The 26,066-nt window shown below is 41.6% G+C and overlaps 1 protein-coding gene across 4 annotated transcripts in view; it reads right to left on the bottom strand.

Annotated features, from left to right (window-relative positions):
* NUDT3 (nudix hydrolase 3) overlaps window positions 1-26,066 on the bottom strand; it is a 56,550-nt gene that overhangs the window by 26,276 nt on the left and 4,208 nt on the right. For 3 of the 4 annotated variants that reach the window (XM_073575584.1, XM_073575582.1, XM_073575585.1), the window contains exons 2-3: window positions 17,323-17,433; window positions 4,020-4,064 (exon numbers count right to left, since the gene is read on the bottom strand). In XM_073575584.1, coding sequence (XP_073431685.1) covers window positions 4,020-4,064; window positions 17,323-17,433 — 156 coding nt within the window. The remainder of the gene's footprint in view (window positions 1-4,019; window positions 4,065-17,322; window positions 17,434-26,066) is intronic. The other variant, XM_073575583.1, reaches the window with a different exon arrangement.

Raw genomic sequence — 26,066 nt, 5'->3', positions numbered from 1 at the left:
TGGGGTCTTTGCATGAGAAGTCTGGATCAGAACAGGCCATCAATCAGCAGAAAGGTTTCCTGGATTTCTGTGGAGCAGACAAGCAGACGGTCCATCCATGTGTATAAAAGACAGCGCTCTATGTACAATCCCTGCCTGCTCCGCGCATTGAACAGGGTGCCCCCCATAAACCAGCACACTGCTCTCCTGAAACACTCTGTGCTGCTGTCACCCTGATCCCTCCACCATATATCAACCTCTGTGCCCCCCCCCCCATAGACCAGCACACTGCTCTCCTCAAATACTCTGTGCTGCTGTCACCCTGCTCCCAGAATCCTTGCTGCCTGCCATCCTCGGTGACTGTCTACTTGTCAGTATAACTGTTAAGTCACCTTCAAAATGGCTGCTCACTGTGTTCCTAGATGTCATCCTCTCTTCTCCCTTAGCAAACACCCAGAAGGGGTGGAGAGGAGTGACATCACACCATGTCAGAAGACTCCGCCCATAATTACTGCAGGGCAGTAATGTAGCTAGTTGTACACTAGGTTTTTGTGTCAAATTTCAGTAGCTGCTCCCCCTAGTGTTAACAAGTGGAAATGCCAAACTTTAAAAAATTATTTTTCATATTTTACTAAAATATAAACAAATGATAATATTTTTTAAGAAAATGTAAACATTGTTTAAATTTTTTGAATTGCTGAAAAAAATTTTTTTGATGGCACCTTCCCTTTAAGGAATATATACTAAGCTGAAAGATCTTGTCCTGAGATAAAAACACTGGCTGGAATTTGTTAGAAGTGCACAGAAAGTCCTGCAACTTCACGAAGTCAAAAGGTCTTTGTCAATAGGTCTGACCCACCTAGGACAAGATCAGAAACCAGTTGTTCACGTCAAATAACAAGGAGAGTGAATTTGCTGGACTGATTCATCCAGGACAAGGTCAAGGTATCCACTGGTCAGTGTATGCAAGTTGACCTACCAAGTGGTATCTGCTAGACGGTGACTCCTCCTGGATAGTGGTCCTCCTCTTAACAGGATTGTCTTTCTGATCAGCAGTACAAAAGGTCTTGCTTGTGATGTTGTGGTGCGCTCTATAGAGAGAAACTGCCACGGGGCTAACAACCAGGAGGGACGTAGAGTGCAAACAGGAATACTCCTGCCATGTGCCACCTTATCTGCTGGGTGGTGGTCCACCTAGTGTCAGGGTTACAGGATCACCTATGGAACGGCGCGAATGTGACGTCTCATCTGGAAGGTTTGACTCACTCTAAAAGAGAGTCCAAATAACCTCTGAGGGTCCCTTTACACATAGCAACGCACCAGCGATCCAGACAACGATATGATCTGGTCAGGATCGTTGGTGCGTCGCTACATGATCGCTGGTGAGCTGTCAAACAGGCAGACTCACCAGAGATCAGGACCAGCGAGGACGCGGGTAGCTAAGCGCTCGCGTCGCTTAGTTACCCGCTGTGTACCCTGGATACCAGTGTGCTCGTACAGGGAGCTGGTATCCAAGGTAAGAAGCTGGTAACTAAGCGCGTGCGGCGCTTAGTTACCCGCTGTTTACCTTGGATACCAGCTCCCAGCGGGAGCACGCTGGTATCCAGGGTACACAGCGGGTAACTAAGGTCTCTTTCACACTTCCGTTTTTGACAGTCAAAATCCGCCAGTTTGTGAAAAAAACGGATCCGCCTTTTTTTGGCGGATCCATTTTTTTCCCCATTGAGTTGAATAACCGGCGGATCTTGACGGTTGGCCATCCGTTGGATCCGCCAAAATGTTAGCGTCCGCCGGCATGCCTGGATGGACCCTGCAAAATTTTTTTTTTTGCTGTAGGATCCGCATTTTACAGTGCGCATGCCCGGAGAAAGGAAGTCAGCCGGGAATTTAACCCTGAAATCATTTGTGGCGGACGGTAAAATCTCTCTCTTTAAAATTCTGCATTCAAAGGATCCGTCGAATAAACGCTCCGGTAGCATCCGTTTGCATCAGTTACAAACGGATCCGCTTTCCGCCATTTTGGCGGATTTTAACTGACAAGAAAAAACGGATGTGTGAAAGAGGCCTAAGCGACGCACGCGCTTAGTTACCCGCTGTTTCCCTTGGATACCAGCTCCCAGCGTCTGCTTACAGCGCTGGGAGCTCACTCATCGATGGTCTCCCGCTGCCACACGCAGCGATGCGTGCTGGCCAGCAGGGGACCAACAATCATAAAAATGCCCAGGACACTCCTGCACAATCAGCGATACCTGGCGGTGGGGGCGGTCGCTGATAGGTGTCACACACTGCGAGATCGCTGCTGAGGTCACTGTTGCATCACAAAACTTGTGACTCAGCAGCGATCTCACTTAGTGTGACGGGGGCTTGAGTTACAGTGTCCTCAGCAGGACTGTAAGGCTTCAATTGGTGGATCTTGACTAACTTTGGAAGGTAGTCAGACCAAACTCTGGGTTTAAGGGTCCTTTGTGGGATTCGCCTGGCTGTAATACCTCAGCTGGCAGGTCTGTCCTACGCCGGCCGGTAGACAGAATACAAGACTCTACAGCCCTGGTTGGTAGGTCTGACACACTACAGAAGGTGATCAGCATACCAAGGACTGGGAGGAGACTGATAAATTACTCAAGATCACAAACCAGCAATATGTCACCCAGAACAACATGCCTCCCGCTGTGACAAAGCTACAGCACATCTATGAATGGACTGTACAAGTGACAACAAAGGTGCAGATGGTGCCAGAAGTGTAAACTGTCACAGACTGAATGACTGAGAACCTGCGTATATGTTGGGGTAACCAGGTCCATCTGGCAAACATAATTCCTCCCAGGTTCGGCCCCGATAGGTGCAAATGAATTGCCAGGACCCAGCTAGTGTTGATCACCTGACTGACCAACCAATTTCCTTGTCCTGAAGAATGACGTCACATAACTGTGGGCAGCGGTATGAGGTGAAGCAGTGAGCGGACTGGGCAGTGGCCATAGTACTAAGGATGGTAAAGGCCCTGGATTCTACCGTAGTTCCAGAACCACATCCAAGCCAAGGTCTAGGTTACAGAAGAACTGGGGGCCCATCCTTACACCCAGTTCAGTTTACAGGGATTCCCTGGGCAGCAATCGGTAGAGGACGATGGAGGTACCAGCAGTGCAAAATGCTACAGCCTGGCCAAAGGAAAACCTGCCACTCCAGCGCAAAAAAAACAAACAAAAACAAAACACTGGAGTGGTGCCTTTACATAAATGTACTTATATAATTCCTGTCTCAGACTAGTCAGTTGTATTGTGGAGGTTACATGCTTCTGTGAGACTAGGTATTACTAAAGGTCTAACCTTCAGATAAGCCACCAATATCAGATTGTTGGGGGGTCTGACTCCTGGAGAGTGCCATATCCCATTTTGTTTACCAATGGCATATCTTTCAGCTCAGTTCTAAATAACTGCAATATTACAGATTTGTCCTATAAACAATGACAACGCACACACCAATGTAGTGCTGTGGACCGTTTAATCAAACAGATTGATGACAGGAGTCAGATCCCTAATCAATGTAATACCCTAAACCTAATATTCTTTACCTGGAAAACTCCCTTATTTTAAAACAATACAATGTTAGTAAAGCAAAGTATATTCAATTCGGTTTGCATGTAGACATTTCCAAGGTTTAGCATTTCTACTCTGAAAGCTGATACATGGTGCCTTATCCATGGACAGCAGCATGAGGTCTCAGGTATACTGGACTCTGAAATGTTGCAGCGTTTCAGTGAAAAACATACTTTAGCAGCCTCTGGGGACTGAGCAGCATTTCAAGCTCATAAGGCTAAGACCATCCAGCCGGGGTCGGATACTCGCTGCCTGTGCATCAGGTAGCATGCATCAGGCCTCAGGTTCACACTTAAGAATATTTAGTGAATACTACTGCATACAGCTTTTGTATTGCTCAGTGCACACACTGGCCGCGTAGCAGTGTGTACAGTATCTTCTGCGGAGGTACTGACTCAAAGATTGGTGAATTAAATACACAAATTGCTTGTTTATCGTGGAACTTACCTCAAATACTCCAAGAAGACGACCTAACGTTCCTTTAACACCAGCCTGTGTGGGCAGGAAAAGTTTTACGGTAAGTCATCACTACATTTCTTTAATACAATAAAATGTCACAAGCAGAAGCCAACATTGTACAAGCCTATAGAATAAAGTCCTAAATATAGCAAAAGCAGCAATGGCCAATACTGGATTTTGGTAGGTATAAAGCTAAACAATATAAATAATGAAATAACATTGCTTATCTGGACAATGGTTATGTACCCTATATAAATGGTTCTCATGTTACCCTATAGACACCGACAAGTTGTGTGTGAATGAAAAAGAATTGTAAAAGAATGGAGCTAATTTACAATATAGCACTGAACTTAAAGGGAATCTGTCACCCTTTTTTTGGACTATCAGCTGCCAGCATTGACATCAGGGGCTTATCTACAGCATTCTGTAATGCTGTAGATAAGCCCCCCGATGTAACCTGAAAGATAAGAAAAACATGTTAGATTATACTCACCGGAGGGGGCGATCCCGTCCAATAGGTGTCGCGGTCTGGTCCGGCGCCTCCCATCTTCATACGATGCCGTCCTCTTCTTCCCGTCCTGTAGTGGCTCCGGCGCACTGCTCTGCCCTGTTGAGGCCAGAGCAGAATACTGCAGGGCACAGGCACCAGACCTCTCCCAATGCCTGCACACTGCAGGACTCTGCTCTGCCCTCAACAGCGCAGAGCAGTGCGCCTGCGCCAGAGCCATGACAGGAAGGAAAGAAGAGGACGGCATCGTATGACGATGGGAGGCGCTGGACCAGACCGCGACACCCATCGGACCTGACCGCCCCCTCCGGTGAGTATAATCTAACGTGTTTTCTTATCTTTCAGGTCACATTGGGGGCTTATCTACAGCATTACAGAATGCTGTAGATAAGCCCCTGATGTCAATGCCGGCAGCTGATAGTCCAAAAAAAGGGTGACAGACTCCCTTTAATCACATATTGTGTCCAATTGTTACTGTCTTCAAGCTGAGGCAAAAGGAACTTGTCATCAGATTAATGGGGCTGGAATTATCAGACATTGGTTGCGTTACTGCAGCAGTGTAGGCTGTACAATGAAATGCAGCAACGTTTCACAGTAATCTCACTTTGAAAAACCCACCCCGGGGCTGTGTGTCTCCAGCTGACTGAGAGTTTTCTTTTTTTCCTTTCTTAACACAAACTTTGGATTTTTTTTCCTCATCCTATACATGTTTGGAATCTGCAAACTCGCAATGACTAGGATATAAAACAAAAAAAAACCAAACACACACACACACACACGAGGAATTGCACTTTTTTTCCCCCCAATTACACGGCACTTTGAATTTCTCTCTCGCTTTACAGTACACTCGTTGTTTAAAAGTACAACTTGCCCCGCAAAAAACAAGCCCTCACATGGCCATATTGACAAAAAAAAAAAAAGTTATGGCTCTGGGAAGAAAGGAAGTGAAAAACAAAAAATGGCCCGGGGGTGAAGGGGATTAGAGATCAGTGTACAAAGTAACATTAGCGACCCATTCCTAAAGCTACAGAGGAAAACTGCATTTTTGATAATTAGGCCATGTAAACAAGTCAATGAGAATCGTGAAGTGTCCTGCACACGTAACTTATTTGTGACTTGCAGATTCAAGATATCCTAGAATTGTACTGACCCAAAGAATAAAGTCATCTAATCACGCTTACTTCAGTGAAAAGAGTAAAATGGTGTAAAAAAATAGATAAGGCAACTCCTGAATTGAATTGCTTTTTATTATTCGTTTATTCTGTTTCTCAAAAATTGGAATAAACCAAACAAATAAAAAAAAGGTTATGCAACCCCAAATGGCACCAATAAAAACGTCATCTCATCTTGCAAAAAACAAGCCCCTATTCAGAGCAGTCATCTGTCATTGGAAAAATAGTTGCTGACCATGTTCTTAGTAGGGTTGTTGGAAAACAGACATGGCTCCCAAAACCAATCCAAGTAAAATCCAAGCTCGGAAAGCCAAATGGCCCCATCTACTGAGCCCTGCAGAATGCCCAAACCACACTTCACATCATGTATGGCACTGCTGCAGAGGGTAGATCGCACTTAATAGAGTACTCTGGGTCTAATCATTGTTTACACTGGTCTACAAAAAAAAAAAAAAAAAATGTTTTTTCTGGCATGGACTTTAAGAATAGTTTTAGACTAATTTGAGGGTGTGGAACTCAAATCTGATCTTATAATTTCTGTATCACATCACATTTTTGCGCTATTGGTATATAGCCCATTTTCTTGAATTCCATGAAAAATATAAGTAGAAAATATAAGTAGTGTACGAAAAGTGCCGGTTTATACGGTTCACTAAGGTAAATTTAGTCTCCCAATAAATGTGAGAATATCTTTGTTTTTCTTTGAACATACATAATTCCCATTTGTTATGATAAGTAAACAAACAGTTTTCAACGTACATAACAGTCGTGTGCAGGTACTGTTTTATTTATTGAAATTTTCAATGAATTTTGATATTTATTGCTTTTATGCTGCTGTTTTTCGTTTGTGAATCAATACCTAAGGTGTGGGGGGGACAGAAATTCAATGAACAACTCAGGTAAGAGGGTGTATTTTGCGTACTTCAAAGTAAAACTTGGAGACCAAGACAAGCATTGGGCTCCTCACAAAGTGTGCAAAACCTGTATTGAGAGCTTGAGATCATGGTCTCAAGGAAAGAATGCTAAACTTCAGCTTGGAGAGAACCAAGCAATCATTTAGAAGACTGCTATTTCTGTCTTGTCGATGTAAAAGGTTTCAATAAGAAAAACAAGCAATATTTGCAATACCCGAGTATCCCTTCAGCTATTCGACCGGTTGCCCATAGTGACGACATACCTGTTCCAAAATTTACTGCGCTTCCAGAAAACGTTGACACAGATCTCTCCTCTCATTGTTATACTGATGAAGAAGACAGTCCAGATATTTTTCAGCCATGTGATGAAGATTGTCACAAACCAATTCTGTTTACCCTTCTGCGTTGAATGATCTGGTTAGAGATCTTTATCTACCAAAAAAGTCTGCTGAACTATTGGCTTCAAGACTACAAGAGAATCGAATGTTGAAACCTGGTACAAGTGTCTCATTTTATCGTAACAGGGAAGCAGAACTGCGTAAGTACTTCCATTTAGATGGCCAGCTTGTCTACTGTACTGATGTTGAAGGGCTACTTCTCTTTATGGGACTTCCAGCATATGATTCAAGGGATTGGAGGCTTTTTATTGATAGTTCCAAAAGAAGTTTAAAATGTGTTCTGTTACACAATGGAAATAAGTATGGCTCTGTACCAATAGGTCATTCTGTAAAACTTAAAGAAGAATATAAAAACATCAAAGCTGTTCTAGAGAGGTTACAATATAATGTTCATGGGTGGTTAATTTGTGTTGATTTGAAAATGGTTAACTTTCTTTTGGGTCTGCAAGGAGGGTACACAAAACACCCTTGTTTTCTGTGCTACTGGGACAGAAGAGCTACAGCAGAGCATTGGGTGAAAACTGAACGGCCTTAGCGACAGTTTGGCATCCGGCGATAAGAATGTCATCCATGATCCTCTAGTGGATAGATAGAACATTGTGTTTCCTCCCTTGCTCATAAAACTTGGGATGAAGCAGTTCGTCAAAGCTCTCAATCACAGTGGAGAATGCTTTAACTATATATGTTCAACTTTTCCTGGTCTTAGTGAAGAGAAGAAAAAGGCTGGAATATTTGATGACCTCAAATAAGAACACTTATGAGAGACCCAAATTTTATCACATCAATGAATGAGGCAGAAGAAAGAGCTTGGAATGCATTTTGTAATGTGGTGCAGAATTTTCTAGGGAATAAGAAAGCAGACAACTGTGAAGAGATTGTGGAAGAGCTACTAATGAGTCTGCGAAATCTTGGATGTAGAATGAGTATCAAGATTCACTACACAGCCATTTGGACTTTTTTCCAGAGAACCTTGGGGATGTGAGCGAGGAACAAGGGGAGTGTTTTCATCAGGACATTAAAACAATGGAAGAACGGTATCAAGGTCGGTGGGACTCACATATTATGGCTGACTACTGCTGGAGCTTGATGAGAGACAACCCAGAAGCTGTACATCACAGATCAGCCAAGAAAAGAAAGTTCAAATAACTGCCATTTGCCATTCATCTGTGTGCCATATATGTGTTTTTATATTTTGTAGTTTAATTGTGTAAGTATATTTGATTTGCTGTACATAGACTTTGTAATCTTTGTTACTCCTTGATTAAAAATATACAAAAATGTAGTACCATGTGTGTGTGTTTTTATCTTAAAAAAAGTTCGATAGGAGTAATTTTCATCAAAAATTGAAAATCTCGAAATCCTGATGTGATAGCCAAAAACGGAGTTCATATTTGTAATCAGCAGCCAAAAATTGACTTAAATATGTTTTAAAACCTTTTGCCAGAAAAATTGCGTTGACCAGTGTTATCTATCCGCTGGATAGTTCTTCACTACAAGATTGGTGGGGGTAAGACAGCATCCACCACCTATCAGCAGATAATTGCTGCGGCAGCAGCCGGCCCTAAGCGATGTATGAGTGGAGCACATCAGCACTGCACATTTCTTAGTAGATGAGTACTGAGCTTGAACTCTCATTGACATGAAGGTACTGCAGTATTCAGGCAGTGGCCACCAAATAATGCACAGGGTTGCTGTATACAGCCTGTACATACCTTAGGTTAGGTGCACACTTAGCATAAACTAAATGTGAACAGGTACAAACACATGGGCCATACACACAGCGAACAAATCTGTATGACAGTGTTCACATCACCAAAAGACTGAAACACAGAAAAACACACAGTAAAATAAACGTATAAAAATACTCTGTCGTAAAAAAGTAACAGTAAACAGCTAGTGCCAGTAAAAAGATGAAACAAAACAGGGTATTTGGTTGATACGTTTTCTGCAAAAAAATGTATACTAAGCCGCTCTACCAAACGTCAAGGTATACCCATCGCAGAGCAGTCCCTAACTGATGTATTTAAAAACCTGATCATGTGTATAGTACCTGTATCAGCAATATTCAGGCAGGTAAGGTCCGATGTGGACACGCTGTGGAAGACGTCTTGTGTGTGCATGGCCCATAAGGGATGGGTGGAAACCTCCCTATCTTGCATGAACAAGAAACTAATTAGACACAAACACATGGTGTTTGGGCCATGTACACAAAAGCAGTCTTCCATAGCGTGTCCACATCAGACATTACCTGCCTGAATACCGCTCATACAGGTACTATACACATGATCAGGTTTTTAAATACATCAGTTAGGGACTGCTCTGAGATGGGTATACCTTGATGTTTGGTAGACCTGCTTAGTATACATTTTTTACAAAAAAACGTATCAACCAGATACCCTGTTTTGTTATCTTTTTACTAGCACTTGCTGTTTACTGTTACTTTTTTACAACAGTATTTTTATACGTTTGCTTTACTGTGTTTCTGTGTTTAAATGTCAACAGCTGCTTATCCTACAGTCACCAACTCATACACGCAAACCAAAAAGGAAGCACTGACTCTGTAGCGCAATGGCATTATGTTAGGGTCCTTGAAAACGAGAAACGCCTTAACGTGGCTTCTAGGTACACATAAATTGGCCATTTCATGAGCTAAGCTTTCTCAGTTTTTCATATTTGTAATGCAGTAATGCAATTCATTTTTAAGATTTCATGTCTGCATGCTATGGCGCTACAGACAACATTTTTCTAATTTTGGTTCTAGACATTACCACAATGAATTTTAAACTAAACAATTCAGATGCAGTTGAAGTTCAGACTTTCAGCTTTCATTTGAGGGTATCCACATCAGGGTGGATAAAAATCAATGTAAAAAAAAAAAAAAAAAAAAAAAAAGATTTTTTTGATTTAAATCGGATTTTTTTCAATAAACTGCTTTTTGAGGAAAATATTTTACCATCCAAAGGTCCTTCCATCATGAGATAAAGCTGAGTTGTTTAACTCTGTAGAATAAAGGCTGTATATGTGTAACATTCACAATGCCATGCTCTTCCAGAGGTTTCTGTAGGATTAGTGGGCAGTTTCTCTCCTATATTATCACAGACGCTCGCTTTACTTACGCAGTTCTCAAAACTGAATTTGACTCCGCAGAGGTCCCAGCCTCTTCTTCACGGCAAAAATGTTACAACATGAACAGAGTTGAGAAAAAGACCTTAATCCTATTGTTCTACAAACCTATGAATACAGAATCAACCCCTTCAGTGCCAAGTCCAAGAAGTTAGACAATATGTTTCTGATTGTTTGGAGTGGAATAGATCTGCACAACACAAGAAGAATGTGAATCTAAGTGTGAGGAGGAGGAAGGGCAAGCAGACAAGAAAATGAAAGTGAAACTTTGAGCACAATACTGCAGCATAGCCACAGACAGACAAGTCTGGATCTGTTTGTGTGTACGATCTGAGGTTTATTACATTCTTTCCTTATAATGGCAGCAGGCCGTTAAAGAGACCCAGTTTGGGAATATTTTAATGAAGCTCCTTCGCCTATCGGTAAGGCAGGCATGCGTGCAAAATGCAAACGATGCAACAAAGAGATGCAAGGCCTGGTGGCACGAATGAGGCAACATCATGAGAAGTGCGGTGATGAAGATGACCAAAGAAACACTTCTGAACAGGCAGGATCTTCAGGTTGGTAAACATTTTTATTGAATCCTATTTCTAAAGACTGAACTGTCATGTGTGAGAAAAATTATATTTCTTATTTTTACTGCATGTTACTGTCATTTGGTACAGTTATGAAGAAAAACAAATATTCCTTTTGGGGCAGGGGCAGTGATGTGTTGTGTACAATAAGCAGAAATTGTATAAACAATAAAATAACAGCATTGACTTTTTTTGTTTAGGGGAATTCATGGATTCTGGAAACTATCCACCTCCAAGATCACCATCATCCTGTTCTACAGTTTCAGAGTTATCCATCCAGGATAGTGCTTCATTAGCAGCAGCATCATCATCAGACACCCACAGCCACATATCACCATCACCCAAAAGGAAGAAAAAAACCTTTACCTCCTGGAACCACCATAGATAGGTTTGTGATAAGAACTAGCAGATTAGAAAAAGAGTTGATTGATGAAAAAATTGCCCAGTTTATTTATGCAACGAACTCTTCTTTCTGTCTGACTGAGAACCCACATTTCATTAATATGGTTCAGTCACTGAGACCAGGATACAGTCCACCCAGCAGAGCTGATGTTGCAGGGAAACTGCTGGATCAAGTGTATGACAGAGAAATGGAGCATTGTGCAACAGCTCTGGAGGGTAAAATTGTTAACCTAAGTATTGATGGGTGGAGTAATGTCCACAATGATCCTATTGTATGTGCTTGTATAACAGAAGGTAAAGTCTTCCTTGCATAAACAACTGATACGTCAGGAAATGCACACACAGCAGAATACTTACAAGAAGTGGCAGTAAAAGCTATAACGACATGTGAACAAAAATTCAAATGTCTAGTACGCAGTTTGGTCACTGACAATGCTGCAAACGTATCCAAGATGAGAAGAGATTTAGAAGAGCAGGGAGGGAATACAAAGCTGCTAACATATGGTTGCAGTGCTCATTTGCTGCACCTCTTAGCCAAAGACTTAAGTGTTCCAGAAATAAAGGCTAATGTTGTTGAAATTGCTAAATACTTCCGTAATAATCATTTTGCTGCAGCAGCTCTGAAAAGGATGGGTGGAACCAAGCTAACGCTCCCACAAGATGTTAGATGGAACTCTGTGGTGGACTGTTTTGAGCAGTATATCAAAAACTGGCCTATTCTGATGACACTTTGTGAAGAAAATCGAGAAAATAGATGGCACTGTCACGGCCAAAATCCTCAACATTGGGCTTAAGAGAAATGTTGAACATATGCTGAGCTTCCTGAAACCCATCTCTCAAGCTTTAAACAAAATACAGAAAAATAGCTGTTTTATTGCGGATGCTGTTGAAATTTGGAGGGAACTGAGTGAACACTTAAAAACAGAACTACACATGGACAGAATTAAATTACAAGCGGTAAACAAACGAATGAGACAAGCACTGACTCCAGCTCATTTTTTGGCAAATATTGTCAATATCCAATATCAGGGTCAAAACCTAAGTGCTGAGGAAGAGGAGTTAGCTATGACATGGGTATCCAGCAATCATCCATCTTTAATGCCAACTATAATAAACTTCAGAGCTAAGGGGGAACCATTCAAGAAATATATGTTTGCTGAAGATATTTTAAGGAAGGTCACACCAGTAAACTGGTGGAAGTCACTTAAGCGCTTAGATTTAGAGACTGTTCAAGTAATGATTTCACTTTTAACAGCAGTAGCTTCTTCGGCAGGCGTTGAAAGAATATTCTCTTCCTTTGGACTCATTCATTCTAAATTGAGAAATCGGTTGGGACCCAATAAAGCAGGAAAGCTTGTTTTTCTTTTCCAGATTATGAATAGGAACAAAAAAGAAGATGATGAAGACGACAAGTGAGCTACAGAGGACAGCAGGGACAGTAGTATTTAAGTTTTTCATGTGTCGGCTGGGCTGACAGTCTAAGTTTCTTAAAATATATATATATTTTGTTTAGCCAAATTAGTTAACAAACAACTTATGCTGTAATGTGGTTATTGTTTCAGTTGAATAAATCTATTTAAATTGTTATTAAGGTCAGGATTATTTTTCTCCTTCCTAAGTACAACAGAACAGTGGTGTCCAAATATGAACGATTAACCCATTAAACTGGGGAGAAAAAAGTAATATAAAAAGTGATTCTAAAAATCTTCATTTACTTGCATGTTAAAGTAGCAAGAACTAGTTTAGGTAGAAACTTTGATTTAAATCACGCCTTACTAACTAGTGATTTAAATCGTGATTTAAATCAAATCCACCCTGATCCACATTAAAATTGGATGAAGGGTTTAGGAGTTTCAGCTCCTTAACATGTGCCACCCTGTTTTTAAAGGGACCAAAAGTAATTGGACAGATTAAATAATAGAAAATAAAATGTTCATTTCTAGTACTTGGTTGAAAACCCTTTGCTGGCAATGACTGCCTGAAGTCTTGAACTCCTGGACATCACCGGACGCTGTGTTTTCTCCTTTTTCATGCTCTGCCAGATTTTGTGACAACAGCGATCTCGCCTGCGCTCTCGCTACATGTGGCACATAGCGGCGACTGGCCCTCCCGCTGGATATCGCTGATCGTGCTCGAATGTCCTAGGCCATTTTTTGATAGTTAGCGTCCTGCTGGTCAGCATGCATCGCTGTGTTTGACCCGACAAGCGACCTCGTTGGCGATGCAGAACTCAGGGACGCAGGCTGGAATCGTTCAAAATAGCTGCTGTGTGACAACGCACCAGTGATCCTTACCAGGTTGTATCGTTGTCGGGACCGCTGGTGCGTCGCTATGTGAAACGGGACCCTAAGGAGAGGATTGACATAGGTTTCCATACAGATGAAAACTTTAGTCTAAGTGAGGATTGGCATTAGGTTAGGGTCCTGGAAAATGAGAAACGCCTTAACGTGGCTTCCAGGTACACATAAATTGGCCATTTTATGTGCTAAGCTTTCTAATTTTTCATATTTCTAATGCAGTAATGCAATTCATTTCTAATATTTCATGTTTGCATGCTATGGCGCTACAGTATGATCTTCATAAAGACCCTGGGAGCGGTGACCAGTTCGAAAGGAAGAGCAGTGAACTGATAATGGGAGTCTTGGACTGTGAAACAAAGAAATCTCTTGTGAGCAGCAAAAAAATAGGAATGTTAAGTTAGGAGTCCTAGATGTTCACTAAACACAGGAACTCTTCGGGTTCCATGGAAACTAACAGTGAGTAAAGAAACTACATCCCAAAGTGAAGTAGGTGGACAAGCTTGTTCAAAAGTTTGAGAAGCAGAATGGTGCGTAAAGATCCCATCTTTGGGATCATAAAAAGGTTTGAATAAAAACTTGAGAAGCGCTCGTGAAGAGGAACAGGAATGATAATGCCCAATTGGTGAAAAGAGGAGATGGCCTTGGGAAAAAAAAAAAAAAAAAAAAAAAAGGAGACTTTGGGGAGTTCTTTGGGGATGAGACTCGAAAAAAATGATACTGAGGGAGGAAAATCTTATCTTGTAGCAGGAAACGACCTCCCTGACTCAGGCATAGTCAACTGCAGAGACTCAAGCAATCCAAAAAAAAGGAGGAGACTGCTTCCCACCCTGAGAGGATTTCCAGGTGGGAACGCACAGTCTGACAGAGGAGAATCTGTTTGATCTGGTTCTGGAGTATCTGCTTTGCCGACCGAGGCTGCCAAGAAAGAGTTGGTTTAAAGGAAGGTCTTTACTTCTCTTGCTGTGCAGGAGCTTTATCTTGTCGATTGGACGACTCTGTAAACAAAAAAAATTGATGACAGGAGCAAAACTAAAAGGGTATGTCAGCTGGGTGGTGGGTGTTTTTTTTTTTTTTTAATTAAGTTAATTTCCCCACCAGTGGCAAACCCTGGAAGTAGAGGCTAGTAAGATTTCTTTGATGCTGAATCCGTGTTACATGCTTTTATCCATAGGAGTATGGCTACAATGTTGCTGGACACCAGGGGGAGAACCCACCATCATTATTTTAGGGGTGCAGATGTGATTTTTTTTCCCAGCATAGGCAATTCTGGTAGGCCAAATCCGCTAACTCCATGTAACTGGAGAACAATCACTAAGAGCACTTAACCCCCCCTTAAGGGATTCTATTTACTTCCGCCATGTGATGAAGTTTGGAGTCCTGGTCAGAGTTGAGATCTGTCTCAGGACAGAGGTGCAATTCTTGAACTGCTGGAGGAAGTGGATGGAAAAGGAGACCTAAAATAGGAGATTGTACTCGTCTTGTGTGATCTGTCAAGGTGAATCGGATTGACTGGTGAGTCTAATTCGCTCTGAGATATGAGCAAAGCACCAGTGGCAGCTGATTGGTAATGCAGAAGCTCTATCCCCGAGACCAGGGTCTAGGACACCATGGTTAAGTCAGCGACCGACTGTTATAAAGCTATGGCCCATTCGTAGGGGAGGGGAGAGCACAATCTAATTGTGGACAGAGGAGGGTTTCTGTGGGTAGGGCATTGTGGAAGAGATGCAATCAGAGTAGAGCCATGGGTAGACTTGAAGACAACCTTTTCTTGCAAAAAGAACAAAGAATATACCAGACTCTGGAGGAGCAGGAGCAATTCTCCCTAAGGTTAGGCATAGAGATAAGTTGGAAGTGAGGAGACTCCAGTGAAGGGAACTACTAAGGAGGGTAGAGTGGGCCAAAATAGAGTCTACCCCATCCCTGAAGAATGGCGGGTCAATGGAGCAGAATCCTGAAGAATGTAGGTTCCGTGGAGCAGAATACTAGGATCGGAAATCAGTGCTGGAGACTGGCTCATCAAGATATCAGCACAGGTCATGAGCTGGAGCAACTACAATGGTGCTGAGTGAAAAGAAGAGGGGCAGAGTCCAGAAGGAGTGCAATTTTTCCCATTCAACAGTGATTGGCTGGGAAGAAGTTAATAATCTGCAATCTGGTGGGTGGGCCTAGAAATGAGCATGTGAAAGATCCACATGCATATGATTGGCTTGGCAGAGCTGGGTGGGGGGGGGGGGGTGACCTAGCAGAACTGATAGGCTTCAGAGAAGCCACGGCCTAAACTTTGGAGTGGATCTGTCAAGAGTGAAATTTTTACGGCCTAAACTTTGGAATGGATCTGTCAAGAGTGAAATTTTTAGTTTCAGTGCTCAACATAATAAAATTCTGTGAAGCACTTGTGGGTTTAAGGTGCTCCCCATACCTCTATATAAATTCCTTGAGGGGTGTAGTTTCCAAAATCTGTTCACTTGAGGGGTTTTCCACTGTTTAGGTACATCAGGGGCTCTACAAACACGATATAGCGTCCGCTATTTATTACAGTCAATTTTGCGCTTCAAAAGTACAGTAAAATTGTGCTCCTTCCCTTCCAAGCCCCCCTGAGCACTCATATGGGGTATTAGCATACTCAGAAGAAATTGCACAGCAAATTTTGGGTCCTATTTTCTCCGGTTACCATTGTGAAAATTAAAAATTTGGGGCTAAAGCTACATTTTTGTGGGAAAAATTTTAATTTTTGCCCAAGAATATTGCTTTAATCCCCATGCAGCACAAAGACGGTTAAACTTTTTGAAAGTGGTTTTAAGCCTGTTTTGGGGTGCGCTTTTTAAAATGGTGTAATTTTTAGGTATTTTCTGTCACATAGGCCCACCAAGTTGCTTAAAATGGAAAAATCAGTTTTTAAATTTTGTTGGAAAAATGAAAAGTTACTTACAAACTTTTAAACCTAAGTTGCTACCAAAAAAAAAAAAGTGTCAAAAATTATGTAAATTAGACATGGTAAATATTATTTATGTAGGTTATTACCACATAAAGGGGTAAAGGTTGAAAGCAGGCTTGGAGGTGACGGGGATAATACATAAAGCAATATAGGTGACGCATGCATGAAAAAGGAGATGCCCCCGGAAACGTTTCACAGGTACTACATTCACATTTGCATCACTGCTTGATTTCTGGTCACAAAACTTGAATTTATTTACTTTACCCATTATTTACGCCATTAATTCCACAGTACTTTACATTTTTCCTGTACAGTAATTTACAGACATCATCATCACTGTCCCTATTGGGGTTCACAATCAAAATTCCCTATCAGTAGGTCTTGTGTGCGAGGAAACCAGAGTACCCGGAGGAAACCCACGCACACATGGGAAGAACAAACTCCTTGCAGATATAGTCTTTGGTGAGTTATTAACCCAGGACCAAGAGCTGTAAGACTGCAGTGCTAACCACTGAGCCACCGTACTGCCAAATTTGTGGCAAAGACACAAGTAAATCTTTGATATCCCGGTAGTTAACTACACAGTAAAGTTTTACTTACTGTACCCATCTTATCTGAAGACGTATAAATGATGAATGAATAGTGATTGAAATAAATGTGATACCTACATTTGTTGACATAGATTTCTCTAGGGACTGAGAGAACTCTAACATATGAATGTAAGTGCTTTAATACAGGGTCATTGCTTTGAACCCCCTAAACTACCTCTCGTAAAAGGTGTGCTGCAGTATACAAAGAACGGTCCCAAAATCAGTATATGGCAGTGAGGAAGCAAATTAGTTGTGCTGATTTGCTGTCTGGATCTACACTTAACAGCCAGTTAATTTTTCTGGGAACTACTCCGACAAAAGCGACTGAAAAAAGTTTTGGCGTTTCTACTCTAAAGACAGAACGCAGCAAATACCTCTTCACAAACTTCTCTCGCAGCCGCAGCACTGGGCTCTTCCTCAGGCTCCAATCCACCACCAGGAACAATCCAACGATCTGGATATCGGCTGCTGCTTACTAACAACACCTACAATTAACAGAACTTACATTACAATATGTACACATTCATTTTACTTGCTTTAGAATATAGAATTAGGCTTCATTTTCAAAACTAAACTTTAAAATAAAAACTTGCTTCCACCAAATTGCTTCCCAATGTCGTAGACGAACAGAAATCAAGGTTAGCGTTTCACTATTCGGTGTCTTGAGAACGTAATACAGAGCATGATGAAACATGACTTATCAATCTGAAATCAGCCCTCAATAAGGTTTTTAGGTTTTTTTTTTACGATTTTTATTCCCATTTAACTCAAACATGCAGGTATTTTTGCTGTAACTATGAAGTACAGAATAATGTTTGAGGGGGTGGTGGTTTGTTTTTAACGCTTTAACTACATATTTGCTGTAAAGTATTAATTTTTGGTATCAAAACATTGAGAGCCACTTTATTTTTCATTCAGCAGTGCCTCATGAGGACTTTATTTTTGCTTGGACTAGTTTTCACTGGAACTATTTCAGTACTTAACCCCTTAAGCCCCAAGGGTGGTTTGTACGTTCATGACCGGGCCAATTTTTACAATTCTGACCACTGTCCCTTTAGGAGGTAATAACTCTGGAACGCTTCAATGGATCCCAGTGATTCTGACTTTGTTTTCTCGTGACATATTGTACTTCATGTTAGTGGTAAAATTTCCTTCAAATAACTTGCGTTTATTTGTGAAAAAAAACGGAAATTTGGGAAAATTTTGAAAATTTCGCAATTTTCCAACTTTGAATTTTTATGCCCTTAAATCACAGAGATATGGCACACAAAAAACTTGATAAGTAACATTTCCCACATGTTTACTTTACATCAGCACAATTTTGGAACCAAAATTTTTTTTTCTTAGGAAGTGTAAGAGAATGGTCAGTCATAATATACTGAGCGGCCATGTTGTCTCTAGCAGCCATTTTGTTGAAAGTTAGAGAAGATTCAACTTTTACAAAAGAGCTAATAAAATGTACTAAATGGAAAATGAGATCATGTCTCTTAGCAACTTCAGTAGATGTGCATAGAGGAAGATTGGATCAATAGGGTCACCAAATATATGGTCAGTATGCTTATACGTGATAGTGTGGTAGCGAAGTGTGGAGTAGTTAAAATGTCAGGATGTAAGAATTTATGGACATAGATTGGAGACAATGATAAGATTTTAGGACAGTAGCCATAGATACCAATGACTTATGGGTTTTCGTGTTGCTTGGAGAAATGTTAATTAATATCTTTGTATTATGTCATTATATTCTCTGTTCTAAACCACGTTTCTGTAGATTACCATGAAAACGCCTTAACATTATAATTCTAACGCCTTTCTGCGGCAAAATGCAGCTTTCTTTGTTCTGATAATGTATAAGAAGCCCCTGTTACTGTCGATCGGGGCCATTCCATCGCCATCATGCCACTGTGCCTCACCATGGCCAGGGCACAGAGCCTTATCACCGCTAGACCTCCTAGCGAATCTCTGCCTGTCTGAATTCCTGTTTTTGCCCGCATATTCCAGCTCCTCTGTTATTCTGTATCTGTTTTGCTGTGTATCTCCGAATAAACCTTCAACCTCAGCTTGATAAGAGATCGTCTGTCGAACTTCTTCCCGACTCTTCCAGCTCTCAGTAGGACTTTTTCTTACAGAAGTTATAAGGGTTAAAAATTGACCAGTGATTTCTCATTTTTGCAACACCATTTTATTTTTACGGACCACATCACATTTGAAGCCACTTTGAGGGGTCTATATGATAGAATGGTGTCACTTTTGGGTATTTTCTAAAAACTGCACCCCTTATGGTGCTCAAAACCACATTCAAGAAGTTTATTAACCCTTTAGGTGCGTCACAGGAATTTTTTGAATATATATAAAAAAAAAAAAAAAAAAAAACACACGAACATTTAACTTTTTTTCACAAAAAAAAAACTTCAGGTTCAATTTTTTTTATTTTACCAAGGGTAACAGGAGAAACTGGACTGCAAAATTTATTGTGCAATTTGTCCTGAGTACGCTGATACCTGATATGTGGGGGGGAACCACTGTTTTGGCGCATGGCTGAGCTCAGAAGGGAAGGAGCACCGTTTGACTTTTTCAATGCAAAATTGGCTGGAATTCAGATCGGACACCATGTCACGTTTGGAGAGCCCCTGATGTACCTAAACAGTGGAAACCCCCCACAAGTGACCCCATTTTGGAAACTAGACCCCCCAAGGAACTTATCTAGATATGTGGTGAGAACTTTGAACCCACAAGGGCTTCACAGAAGTTTATAACGTACAGCGGTACAATTAAAAAATCATATTTTTCCCACAAAAATGATCTTTTCACCCCCAATTTTTATTTTCCCAAGGGGAACAGGACCCTAAAAGTTATTGTGCAATTTGTTCTGAGTTCGCTGATACCCCACATGTGGGGGTAAACCACTATTTGGGCGCATGGCAGAGCTCAGAAGGGAAGCAGAGCCATTTGACGTTTTTGGCTGGAATTGAGATCGGACACCATGTCGCGATTGGGAAACCCCTGATGTAACAGTGGAAACCCCCCACAAATGACACCATTTTGGAAACTAGAACCCCCAAGGAACTTATCTAGATGTGTAGATGTGTGGCGAGTACTTTGACCCCTCCAGTGCTTCACAGAAGTTTATAACGCCCGGGCGTGAAAATGAAAAAAATTGTATTTTTTCCACAAACATGATCTTTTAGTCACCAATTTTTTTATTTTCCCAAGGGTACCAGGAGAAACTGGACCCCAAAAGTTGTTGTCCAACTTGTCCTGCGTACGCTGATACTCCATATGTGGGAGAAAACTACTGTATGGGCACACGTCGGGTCTCGGAACGGAAGTAGTGACGTTTTGGAATGCAGACTTTGATGGAATGGTCTGCGGGTGTCATGTGCGTTTGGAGAGCCCCTGATGCACCTAAACTATTGAAACTCCCCACAAGTGACCCCATTTTGGAAACTAGACCCCCTATGGAGCTTATCTAGTTGTGTTGTGAGCACTTTGAACCCCCCCCCCCCCAGTGCATCACAGAAGTTTATAACGCCCGGGCGTGAAAATAAAAAAATCATTTTTCACACAAAAATGGTATTTTTGCCCCCAATTTTTTATTTTCCTAAGGGTAACAGGAGAAATTGGACCCCAAAAGTTGTTTTGCAATTTGTCCTGAGTAGGCTGGTACCCCATATGTGGGGGTAAAACACTGTTTGGGCGCATGGCAGAGCTTGGAAGGGAAGGAGCACCATTTGTCTTTTTCATCTCAGAATTGGCTGGAATTGAGATCAGACGCCATGTTGCATTTGGAGAGCACCTGATGTGCCCAAACAGTGGAGACCCCCAATTCTAACGCCAACCCTAACCCCAATCTCAGCCCTAACCCTAATGGGAAAATGGAAATAAATACATTTTCTTTTAATTTTATTATTTTTCCCTAACTAAGGGGGTGATAACGGGGGTTTGATTTACTATTTATGACGGGTTTTTATGTTTGGCAGCTGTCACACGCTAAAAGACGCTTTTTATTGTAAAAATAGTTTTTGCATCACCACATATTGAGAGCTATAATTTTTCTGTATTTTGACCCACCGAGTCATGTGAGGTCTTATTTTTTGCAGGACGTGTTGACGTTTTATTGGTACCATTTTCGGGCACGTGACTTTTTTTTTTATCGCTTTTTATTCCGATTTTTGGGACGCAGAATGAACAAAAACCAGCGTTTCATGAATTTCTTTTTTTTGGGGGGGGGGGGGGGCGTTTACACCGTTCCGCATGTGATAAAATTGATAAAGCGGGTTTATTTTGCGGGTCGGTACAGTTAGAGCGATACCTCATTTAGGTCGTTTTTTATGTTTTGTCGGTTTTATGCAATGCTGATGATGCTGTATGGCTGCTCCTTTTTTGCGGGACAAGATGACGTTTTCAGCAGTACCATGGGTATTTATATGCATCTTTTTGTTCGGCGGTAATGATAAATCATTTTTTTATTTTTATTTTTTAAGGGGTTCACTAATGGGACAGTTTCATAGGGCAGGTTGTTACGAACGCGGCGATACCAAATATGTGTACTTTTATTTTTTTTTATTTCCAAAAAATGAATTTATTGGGGGAATATTTTTTTTTCCTAATTTGGCGATTTTTAAAAAAAATTATTTTAACACTTTTTTTTTTTACTTTATTACTTTGTCCCAGGTGTGACATCACTGTCCTGTGACAGATCGCTGATCTGTCACATCACAGATCACTGTGACAGATCAGCGATCTTTCACAGGCAGTGCAGCAGGCTTCCTCATGCCTGCACTTTGCAGGCACTGAGGAAGCTGGCTCCCTGCAGGCCCCCGTCGCCATCTTGGATTTGGGGGCCTGCAGGGAAGGAGCCCCCCGCAGCAGCGCTGCACATTGCGCTGCTGTGGGGGGGGGGGGGGTTCAGGAAAGCACGGAGGGAGCCCCCTCCCTGCCGATGCTTCCCTTTAACCCCCGGTACACCGCGATCGTCTTTGATCGCGGTGTGCAAGGGGTTAACGTGTCGGGTGTCAGCTGTGATAATCAGCTGACACCCAGCCGCGATCAGCGGCGCTCACCACGTGGGCGCCGCTGATCGCTATGACGTACTATCCCGTCCCTGGGAATTAAGTCCCAGGGCACATGGACGGGATAGTACGTCATATGGGATTAAGGGGGTAAAAGATTGAATTTAATTCATTTTTTGGTGGAAACAATTAAGATACAGTGTCAGCAAATTGAGACTTTGATTTTTATCCCAAGTCATGTGACAAGGCTTGATTAAGGGGTCGACATTGGCCTCTCGAGGGTTTCATCTGAATCACATAATTCGTAGATTTAAATGTAAACCTCCATGTAAGTGCTCAGTGTAGAGCACAGGATGTGATCCAAAACAATATGCAAAATGTTCACAACAGAAGTTTCAACCTGATCCAGAAAAAAAAAGCAAGTCCTCACTCAGGTCTGTCATCTGTCAATGGAAATATAGGTGTTTCCAAGGATACTGGTAGCACAAAGGCTCTGGAAAAGCACTATGGCTCCTCACCCTCCAAAAGAAATCCAGCAAATACTGGCTCCCAAATCCAAAAGCCCCTTACCCTTTTGATTCCAACAATGTGATTAAACCACAATTACCGTCTACATGCGGTCCAAGCTTCCAGAAGCATGAGGTGAGCACAATTTATGGACAATAAAATGCAGACTAACAATTTTCACTCAGCAACATCCACTGTTGCTCGTTTCTGCAAAACACAAATTTAGTCTAAATAATCACTCAACCTGTGTATAAAATTTCCAGAGGGGTGTAACTTCCAAAATTGGATCACTTGAGGGGAATTCAGCTCTTCTGGCACTTAGGGGCTCTGTATTTGGAGTCTGCAAACTATTCTATGATAATTTGTTCTCCAAGAGTCAAATAGCGTCCCTTCCCTCCTGAGTCTCTCCGTATGGCTAACCAGTACTGTACTGCCACATATGGGGTATTGCCGCGTTCAGCAGACATTGAGGGACAAATTTTGGTGCCAGTTTAACTCATTTCCCAATGTGACAATGTAAAATCTGGGGCTAAAACAAAATAATTACACCCACAGATGAATTCCTCAAGAGATCTAGTTTCCAAAGTGGGGTCACTTGTGGGAGTTTCCTGCTGTTTTGGAATGTCTGTGGCTCCTCAAATGTGACATGGTATATGCAATCTATTCCAGCCAAAACTGCCCTCCAGAATTCAATTGGCGCTCCTTCCCTACCGAGTCCTATTGTGCACCCAAACAGTAGATTCCATCACATATAGGGTATTCGTGAATTCAGGAGAATTTGCACAACATATTTTAACCCCTTCATCCCCAAGGGTGGTTTGCACATTCATGACCGGGCCAATTTTTACAATTCTGACCACTGTCCCTTTATGAGGTCATAACTCTGGAACGCTTCCATGGATCCCGGTGATTCTGACATTGTTTTCTCGTGACATATTGTACTTCATGTTAGTGGTAAAATTTCATTCAAATAACGCGTTTATTTGTGGAAAAAAATGGAAATTTGGCGAAAATTTTGCAATTTTCCAACTTTGAATTTTTATGCCCTTAAATCACAGAGATACGGCACACAAAAAACTTAATAAGTAACATTTCCCACATGTTTACTTATCAGCACAATTTTGGAACCAAAATTTTTTTTGGTTAGGAAGTTATAAGGGTTAAAAATTGACCAGCGATTTCTCATTTTTGGAACACCATTTTATTTTTACGGACCACATCACATTTGAAGCCACTTTGAGGGGTCTATATGATAGAAAATACCCAAAAGTGACACCATTCTAAAAACTGCACCCCTTAAGGTGCTCAAAACCACATTCAAGAAGTTTATTAACCCTTTAGGTGCGTCACAGGAATTTTTTGAATATTTAAAAACGAACATTTAACTTTTTTTCACAAAAAAAATACTTCAGGTTCAATTTTTTTTTATTTTACCAAGGGTAACAGGAGAAATTGGACTGCAAAATTTATTTTCAATTTGTCCTGAGTACGCTGATACCTGATATGTGGGGGGGGAACCACTGTTTCGGCGCATGGCAGAGCTCAGAAGGGAAGGAGCGGCGTTTGACTTTTTCAATGCAAAATTGGCTGGAATTCAGATCGGACGCCATGTCATGTTTGGAGAGCCCCTGATGTACCTAAACAGTGGAATCCCCCCCCCCCATTTTGGAAACTAGACCCCCTAAGGAACTTATCTAGGTGTGGTGAGCACTTTGAACTCCCCCAGTGCTTCACAGAAGTTTATAACGCCCGAGCGTGAAAATAAAAATCGTATTTTTGCCACAAACATAATCATTTAGTCACCAATTTTTTTTTATTTTCCCAAGGGTACAAGGCGAAATTGGACCCCAAAAGTTGTTGTCCAATTTGTCCTGAGTACGCCGATACCCCATATGTGGGAGAAAACTACTGTATGGGCACACGTCGGGGCTCCGAAGGGAAGTAGTGACGTTTTGGAATGCAGACTTTGATGGAATGGTCTGCGGGTGTTATGTTGCCTTTGGAGAGCCCCTAATGTACCTAAACAGTGGAAACCCCCCCCATTTTGGAAACTAGACCACTTAAGGAACTTATCTAGATGTGTGGTGAGCACTTTGAACCCCCAAGGGCTTCACAGAAGTTTATAACGCCCGGGCGTGAAAATAAAAAAATCATTTTTTTCCCCACAAAAATGATATTTTTGCCCCCAATTTTTTATTTTCCTAAGGGCAACAGGAGAAATAGGACCCCAAAAGTTGTTTTGCAATTTGTCCTGAGTAGGCTAATACCCCATATGTGGGGGTAAAACACTGTTTGGGCGCATGGCAGAGCTTGGAAGGGAAGGAGCACCATTTGTCTTTTTCAACTCAGAATTGGCTGGAATTGAGATCAGACGCCATGTTGCGTTTGGAGAGCACCTGATGTGCCCAAACAGTGGAAACCCCCCAATTCTAACTCCAACCCTAACCCCAACACACCCCTAACCCTAATCTCAAGCCCCAATGGGAAAATGGAAATACATTTTTTTAATTTTATTATTTTTCCCCAACTACGGGGGTGATAACGGGGGGGTTTGATTTACCATTTATGGCGGTTTTTATGTTTGGCGACTGTCACACGCTAAAAGACGCTTTTTATTGTAAAAATTGTTTTTGCATCACCACATATTGAGAGCTATAATTTTTCCGCATTTTGACCCACTGAGTCATGTGAGGTCTTATTTTTTGCGGGACGAGTTAACGTTTTTATTGGTATCATTTTCGGGCACGTGACATCTTTTGATCGCTTTTTATTCCGATTTTTGGGACGCAGAATGAACAAAAACCAGTGTTTCATGAATTTCTTTTGGGGGGGGTTGCGTTTACACAGTTCCGCGTGCAGTAAAATTGATAAAGCGGTTTTATTCTTCGGGTCAGTACGATTACAGCGATACCTCATTTATGTTTTTTTTTTTATGTTTTGGTGCTTTTATGCAATAAAAACAATTTTATATAAAAAATAATTATTTTTGCATCGCTTTATTCTGTGAGCTATAACTTTATTTTTTCTCTGATGATGCTGTGTGGCAGCTCGTTTTTTGCGTGACAAGATGACGTTTTCAGCGGTATGGATATTTATATGCGTCTTTGATCGCACGTTTTTGCTTAGTTTTTTATTTTTTAAGGGGTTCGCTAAAGGGGTTAACTAATGGACAGTTTTATTTTGCAGGTCGTTACGGAAGTGGCGATACCAAATATGTGTACGTTTGTTTTTTTATTTCCAAAAAATGAATTAGGGAATTTTTTTTTTTTTTTTTTTAAATCATTTTTACACCTTTTTTTTATTTTTTTATTAACTTTATTAGGTTGTCCCAGGGGGGACATCACTGTCCTGATCTGTCACATCACAGATCACTGTGACAGATCAGCAATCTGTCACAGGCAGTGCAGAAGGCTTCCTCATGCCTGCGCTTTGCAGGCACTGAGGAAGCCAGCTCTCTGCAGGCCCCCGAAGGTCCCCGTCGCCATCTTGGATCCGGGGACCTGCAGGGAAAGAGCCCCCCGCAGCAGTGCTGCACATTGCGCTGCTGTGGCGGGCTCAGGGAAGCACGGAGGGAGCCCCCTACCTGCCGATGCTTCCCTTTA

Source organism: Dendrobates tinctorius, unplaced genomic scaffold, assembly GCF_039654945.1.
Source record: "Dendrobates tinctorius isolate UK_male_01 unplaced genomic scaffold, ASM3965494v1 ptg000045l, whole genome shotgun sequence".
Classification (NCBI taxonomy): domain Eukaryota; kingdom Metazoa; phylum Chordata; class Amphibia; order Anura; family Dendrobatidae; genus Dendrobates; species Dendrobates tinctorius.
Note: the sequence above shows the minus strand (reverse complement) of the source record. Positions and strands in the feature narration are given on the sequence as shown.